At 46.8% G+C, this 7,852-nt stretch overlaps 1 protein-coding gene across 3 annotated transcripts in view; it reads right to left on the reverse strand.

Moving 5' to 3' along the window:
• Window positions 1-7,680, reverse strand: part of PCDH19 (protocadherin 19) — a 104,960-nt gene extending 97,280 nt beyond the window's left edge. For 2 of the 3 annotated variants that reach the window (XM_008066973.2, XM_008066972.2), the window contains exons 1-2: window positions 5,534-7,680; window positions 1,561-1,888 (exon numbers count right to left, since the gene is read on the reverse strand). In XM_008066973.2, the coding sequence (XP_008065164.1) occupies window positions 1,561-1,888; window positions 5,534-7,680 (2,475 nt within the window). Of the gene's footprint in view, window positions 1-1,560; window positions 1,889-2,575; window positions 2,717-5,533 lie in introns of all 3 variants that reach the window. The other variant, XM_008066971.2, reaches the window with a different exon arrangement.
• Between the last annotated feature and the right edge of the window lie 172 nt (window positions 7,681-7,852).

Consider the following 7,852-nt stretch of genomic DNA (forward strand, 5'->3'; position numbering starts at 1 on the left):
CAACACTACCTCTCATTTTTCATTGCTAAACTATTAGTGGTCCACAAGCAGTCTCCCGAATAGTCTATTAGTCTAGGCATTAGTAGTATTCACTGACATTAATAATTATAACTGAGTCTATCTAGCACAACACTGACCTTTCAATAAATCCTTATTTATAGAGTTATGGAATATATATATATATTCCATATATATATATTCCATATATAGCATAGATAGCAGAATGCCATCACTTACTCATTCAAAGCACTGCTGTTAGGTCTTAGGTCTCATTAATTCTGGTACCAAGTTATTTTTCAGGAACCATAATAAACAATCAATGCAAGTGGGCTTAAGACCACTTGCTCTACAAAATTTATAAAAAGACTGTGAAGTCATTTTATGTATACATCATAACCTGAATACGTCAGGCTGAATTATTTTTGAAGCAGGGAGGTATCATTGAAACAGCACTAGCCAGAGAATATAGAGACCTTCAGCCTGTTTCTCCCACTCTTGGTGACCAGCTCTGTGAGTCTGAGTAAGTCCCTTGGCATCTCTGCACCACTGTTTCATCATCTACTGAAGGGCAATCTATCAAGACACCTGACTGTGAGGATCAAACGAGACAATGTTTGAGAAGGTGCTTTGAAAACTGTGAAAGTGCTTTCCAAGTGTGCAGGATTCCTTTTACTTGTGACATGAAAAAGGACATATGCCTCCCAGTGCATCAAATCTACAACCAAAGAGAGACTTAAGCAATTCATGAAAAAACGAAATAGCAACCTAAAAACTGCTATTTATAGCCTTCCGCCAAGCCACCCACTTGCCATCTTCCACAGATCACCCTACTACACTGAAATATTTCAATAGCTAGCAAACATCCGACCACGTCGCATTTTTTAAAATGCTTCCATTTCAAAACATTCATTCTCAGTAAAGAGAAACAGAATTAACTCAAATGCCTAATTCCTAAATGTTCACTATTAATGACAGTTTCAATCTCATCAAAGGTCAAATGTTACCACTAGAAGCACTAAAAAATTGCAAAGTGGCTTTTTAATTTTTTGCGTGCCTCCTTTTAACCAGCCCATTCATCCATATTCTTAACAAGATGCTAGAGAACAGTAGTGTGACAAAAGCAAAAGCAAAAGCAAAAGGGGGCTTAAGGAGCCTGCATCATTCTCACACGTAGAAATTGGCTCCTGAGAATTAGAGAGTTTTCATTCATTTTCAGTACTACTTGGTGACTCTTTCTAAGTCACTTCAACTGGCATACTGGTACCACTGGCCATCAAACATGCCATATTTGCAACAGGTGGAGCAAACTTGAATTAGACCAGGACACCACACAGGAATTTCAAGGACTCAAACTCCTTGAGCCCCACTCTCAACACTCACCCCTACACAAAAGCCCAATTTTTCAGACTACCCTTTGCACAAAAGCACTAGTAGCAAGCACTGAGTATGGAAATAGGTGTAGGCAGAGAAGTTCTCCCCAACCCTGCCAGAAGATGTGCCTGCAAGCAGCTCAAAAAGAAGGTCTAGACGTATCTCGCAGAGCCACTTAGCTGCACTCACCTCAGGCAGAGGCACACCATTGATGATCAGGTCGGGCTGCTGGGGGCCCTGGCTATTGAAAGAATGATGGTAGATGTGACTGGTACTGGTGTTGCGGGTATTCTGGTTTTCCACATTCAGGAAAGTGCTCTCAGAGCGGCGGCAGCCCAGAGGCAGTGTCTGCTGGTGGTAGTCGAAATAGTTGAGGGAGGAAGTCAGGGAGGAGCAACTGACAACGTTCATCTTGTCTGTCTCCTCCACATCCCGGGGTACCAGGCGGATGTCATTCTTACTGATTTTTTTCTTCTTGCTTGATTTCTTCTGATGCCCATAGGAGTACTCAGCGATTCTACGTGACAGAAAAGGCACCATGAATCGCTAACGCCCTCCCAAACCATGCACTGATTAATAAACATTAAGCACCCCATAGGGCTGCACCCCATCTCTGCTCCAGCTCCTAATTCTGGCGCATTACATCATCGGGTTTCTCCCTGTGCTTTTTACATGCGAAAACAAGCTGAGGGCCATACAGTTTTCATATCAAACATAGTAACCTCCCACCCACCCCCTCCTAAAAAAAAGTTTCTGTACTTTGGATTTGGAAATTTTCATTGTGAGTGGCCAGTGAGTAGGGGTGAGGGAACGGGAAAAGTTGAGCCTATGGAAAAGAAAGCAGGAAAATGCTCAAATCTGGAGCTTCCCTGGAACCCAAAGGAACTCCTGGGTGAAATAAGAAGCAAGTCGCAATTAAGAGGGCATAGAGGAAAATTAAAAAAAAAATACATAACCCCCTTGCCAGTTCATCCAGGCATTTGCCATATGGCAAACACCCTCGATCAGCTTCCTCTTGGACCTGATCAGTGGACTGGGGTAGGAGAGGAGACCCCATTCTTCATGTCTCTTCTCCTCTTTTCCACACCCTCCTCCCTGCCCTAGCCCAGCTCCCTGGCTCCCTTCTACTCTCCACCCCAACCCCTCCTCTCCTAGAGAAATCTGATAGCCAAACCCATTTGAATGAGGGGAAATGCCTTTTTACCTCTTTCCCCTTAGGCTCACTTTCTCCTCTGCCTTTTTGTCTTGCTCCTCGCTAATGGGAGAAACCGAGATGCAATGCAGACACTTGCTGTTTTGTCCTTTTATAAAACAGCCGAGGAGACAAGTGATGGTTAAACAATTACTGCAAAGGAATTTAAAGGTTAGTGCATTCAGCATCCTTCTCCATTCAGGTGTACCTACAAGCAGCTGTGCTGCAACTGGAACATAAAGAGCTCAATTTAATTAACACTGACACACACCTAGCAACGTGCACCAAAGACACCAAGCATTAAGAGACTTGTCAAAAGAAATACATTTAAATGCTTCTAGATTCTCAAAGTCATTTATTGCTTTGCACATAATTATTCAACTTATTGTTTGGAAATTCAATTTTGGGGCAATAATCAGCAAAACAATAGGGTTAATAAATAATACAGGTTGATCTTTACAAGGGAAAGACTGTGCCTGTATTCTCACTCGACAAAGCTAATTGTCTGAATACAAAAAGGGAGCCCAATTCAAGCAGCAATTGCAGATCATCTCACAAGTCTCATAAATGAATGCATTTCAGGAAGAGGCTCTGCAGAGGCTGAGAAAAAGAAACCTCTGCCTAATCACAAGGAAAGATACTCTCCTGGACTTTAGGTTTCTAAAAAAGTCTGAGCAGATGGGGAGATTGCATATATACAGAAGCGAATTACTGCTGTGTCCTCAGGATCTACCTAGAGCTAAACAGTTGAGTTCCCCTCACCCTTTTGCTCTGTGACAGACTTGCAGTGATGGCAAACTGATGCTACTGAGGTTTGGGAGCAAATAAAATCCCCAAAACCTCAGAACTAGGGTTGATTTTCTTCTTTAATCTGTTTGCAGAATCAATGAGAAGTTTTCATCATTTTGTTTACCCATAATGGGTAAGTTTGGCAATGGTCAGTCCAATTATTCAGCTGAAGCATTCATTGCACAGCCTTTTCTGTATTGACCAATTATTTAATTATACTGTACTTCATTAATCCCAAACCGTCACAGGGAACAGAGCTCTTTGCAAAATACATATCTGGGTGAAGTTGGAGAGCACTGAGATTTACTCTTTTTTTCAATATTAAAATGCTCTCCTACCTGTTTAATGATCTTCCTGGCAAGCTTTCAGAAAGGACTCTCACTTCTAGTCATACATCACCAAGAGGTGGCAAAGTCTTCAATATCTTTATTTCAAGTTGATTTCTTTTTCATCAAGGAAAGGGTCTTATACATTTACTTTATGCTGAGAAAATGGCTTAAAAAGAGTACTCGCCATCATTATCTCCATATAAATAAAATTTTATTGACCCTGCATTTTTCTCCTATAAGAATCGCCACTGGCAGTCACAGGTTTCAAAGGTAAGAGTAATATTAATTTCCATTTCTCCCATCTGAAATGACTTGGTGCTGAAGGAAAGAAAAGTCATGGCCATTTCACTAGTAACAGGATTAAAGCATTTATGAGGCATTGCAGCTGCTCTTTTATGGCACCTGATTGATATTCATGTGTGGTTAGCATTTGTCTACTAACTTGTGTAATGCAGAGAATAGTAAAAGGGAAACAATAATTGCATGGCTGTTACATATTCAGGGGGCTCTGATTCACAGAAGTGTGCATTTCAGACGGTGTCAAATACAAACCAGACCTACAGAAACATATTTTGACTGATTAACATGCAAGCACAAATGGCACAAAAGACACACTGATGTGTAGGTGTGTTGAAAGCACACGCACACCTTGGTTGGAAATAGCAGCATCATTCATTTTCAGCAAACTAAAGAAACAACTTTTTTTTTCAACCGTTTCGATGAGACACTGCTGGAAAAAAAAATGCATGTATTATCCTAAATTGGATTCTAGAAATGCTTAGACTTATTTGCTCTATCCAAATGTAAGAAAGGGATTCAGCAAGACCCTCTAATGTGCTTATCAGGAGATCTTTTTAAAAATGCATTATTTCCGCATTTCTCCCCTCCCCTCTCCTCCCTTTCCCTCCCTTCCTCCTCTCTCTCTCTCCCTGTCTCTCTCTCTCTCTCTCTCTTTCTCTCCCCCCTTCCCTCCCTTTCTCCCCCACTCACATACACATCCTGCACACACTTCAAGAGAAACTGTAACACAATAGCCCATAGTGACATCCACTGGTAGCAACCAGATATTAATGCCACAAACACAGTCTCACATTAGAGGAAAGCACTATCAACTTCAGAAGATTGCTATTTTTACAGAAACATCTGTATGCAAAGTCTTGACCCTCAATGGAATGTTTGGTCTTCATACCACCAACCAGATATTTGAAAACATACAGATGCCTGATAGAATTTCACTTTATATAGCCAGATGTTCAGTGACTGGATACAAAACAAGCCAAGAATACACTAAAAATACTAATCACCTGCTTTCCTAGACACTCCTGCTCTCCCTTCCCTCTACTCTCCATTTCCCATCCTAGACTCCCACTCCCAGTCTCTCTCCAGAGTTTATTCTGACAACAGCACGGGTAGCTGCCAGCACTCTCTCTCTCTCTACCTGTCCCCAAAACACTGTGCTTCTGGAAATCAAGTTATGGTACTTAGTGGTTTTCCTGAAACTATGAATAAATCTCTCTATCTCTCTCCCTCTCTCTCTCTCCCTCCCTCCTCCCACCATAACTTCATGGAGACAGCTGTGCAAATTTTTAAATGATAATTGCTTTTCTGCTCATCATCATTATGTGACAGAATCCATTTGAACAGTAAATGATTGTCTTCCAGCAAATTGTCAGATCAAAAGAATTGATCAACTTGGACTGTCACAAACTTTTCACCCTCCAAAAAAGCGCTGCAAGTATGCTGCATGCATTTAAGTAGGAAACAAAAGCAATGGGATTTTTGCACAGAGACACAGATACACACACCTTATCTGTCCAAGACAAAGAAGGAAAGAAAGAAAAACTGGCTTTACCTGCAGTTGTAAGTCCGGATCTCTTTGTTGTCTCGCTTGCACTTAATTGCCACGAAGATCATAGTGACAAAAAGGATGCCCGCAATGGAGCCCAGGGCAATAATGAAAATCAGGGACAAGTTCACTGAGCCCATTGACTCTTGGGCATCGAGAGCAGGGGACAGGTAGATTAGGATGAGGGCAGAGGCAGAGAGAGATGTCTTGCCGTGGTCGTGGGCCACCACAATAAGCTCATAGGAAGCCTTGGAGCTCTCACCAAAGGTGCGGGTGGTTCTGACTTCGCCATTGACCTGGTCTATTTCAAAGAAGCCGCGGTCGCCCTCTGTCATGTCATAGGTGACTCGGCCATTTTCACCCTCATCGTAGTCGTCTGCCTTCACAATGGTCACCAGGTAGCCTATGCCAGAGTTGCGGGGGATGTAGACCTCGGCGGTGCCATTAATCAGAGGTGGGGCAGTGATGACCGGGGTGTTGTCGTTGACGTCGAGGATGATGACCCGCACCGTGGCGTTGCTTTGCAGGGAGGGGAGACCACCGTCCTTGGCCAGCACCTTGAATTCGAACGCCTTGGTCTGCTCGTGGTTAAAGGATCGCAGTGCATAAATGTCGCCCGAGTTGGGGTTGATGGAGACATAGGTGAAGACAGGCATGTCCCGCACCTGCGATGGCACGATCTGGTAGGAGACACTGCCGTTAAGACCCAGGTCGGGGTCGCGGGCCGACACAGAGAGGAGATAGGCGCCAGGTGTGTTGTTTTCCTGCACAATGACCTGATAGTAGGGCTTGGAGAAGTGCGGATGGTTGTCGTTCTCGTCAGTGATGCGCACGGTAAAGGACTTGGCACTCTGCAGCATGGGCATGCCGCCGTCGCGCGCCTGAATAGTGAGGTTGTACTGGTCGTGCTGTTCACGGTCCAGCCGTCCATCCACCAGGATAGTGGAGAAGCTCTCGTATTCCTGCAGTCGAAAGGGCACGTTGCCCAGCAAACGGCACTGCACGCGCCCATTGAGGCCAGAGTCACGATCAGACACCCGCACCAGGGCGATCACGTAGCCCGGGGGGGCGCTCTCGCTCACCTCTACAAGCTCGCTGTTGACTGACAGCAAGTTGATGACTGGCGGGTTGTCATTGGTATCCAGCACGCTGACGGTGACCTTGCAGTGTGCTGGGATGGAGTTGGGCCCCAGGTCCTTGGCCTGCACGTCCAGTTCATACACGTGGCCTTCTTCGTAGTCTAGAGCACCGGTGACAGTGACCAGACCGCTGTGTGGGTCGATCTGGAAGAGCTCTCGCGTGCGATCATTAACATAGCCATAGAAAGAGTAGACCACCTGGCCGTTGGTGCCCTCATCTGGATCGCTGGCATTGAGGCGAATGACAGGTGTGTTGGGAGGTGAGTTCTCTGGTACACTCACCGCGTAGGTGGACTCACCAAACACCGGGTTGTTGTCATTGGAGTCGGTCACCTTGATGCTGAGGCCAACGGTGCCCATGTGCGGTGGGTCGCCGCCGTCGAGTGCAGTTATGCGAAAGCTGTAGTGCGACTGCGTCTCGCGATCCAGGCTCTTCTCCACCACGAGTTCGGCAAAGCGCGAGCCGTCGCCGCGCGTCTTGATCTCCAGACCGAACAGCTCATTGGGCGTGAGCTCGTAAGTCTGCACGCCAAAGCTGCCTGAGTCCGGGTCGTAGGCACTGTCCAGCGGGATGCGCGTGCCGGGGCTGGCCGCCTCTGAGATCTCCAGCTCTATCTGTGCTGCGGGAAAACTGGGTGCATTGTCGTTCAGGTCCTTGATCTCCACCTTAATCACGCAAATTTCCATTGAGCTGGACATGACCTCAAGTGAGATGATGCACTTGGGGCTCTGGCGGCACAGTAGGTCGCGGTCGATCTTCTGCTTGGTGACCAGCAGGCCAGAGCTGGGGTTGATGTCCACCAGGTGCGGAGCTGAGTTGGACACCACGCGGAAGGCAGAGGCCTGCCGGGGGTCCAGAGCGAAGCCCGCTTCTCGCGCGTCCTTGGCCACGTTGGCGATCACCGTCCCGGCACGCTGCTCCTCTTCCACCGAGTACTTGAGGTTAATGAGGGCAGCTGCCTGCGTCCACAGTACGGCCAGCAGCAGCAGCACCGGCAGCAGGAGCGACTCCATGACTGCGCGGGGCTCTGCCTGGCCTCGCCTCTCCACACCCCTCCGAGGCCGTCGCCGACGGCGCTCCAGCTTCCCGCCGGCTCGGGCCGCCTGTTGCGTGCGCCCCGTGGCCCCGGAGGCCGCGGGAGGAGTCCCGCCCAGGGCGGCCCGGCGGCGCGGGGGGGACACCCGC

The sequence above is a fragment of the Carlito syrichta genome, unplaced genomic scaffold, assembly GCF_000164805.1.
Source record: "Carlito syrichta isolate Samal-C Ts95f unplaced genomic scaffold, Tarsius_syrichta-2.0.1 Scaffold309203, whole genome shotgun sequence".
Classification (NCBI taxonomy): Eukaryota; Metazoa; Chordata; class Mammalia; order Primates; family Tarsiidae; genus Carlito; species Carlito syrichta.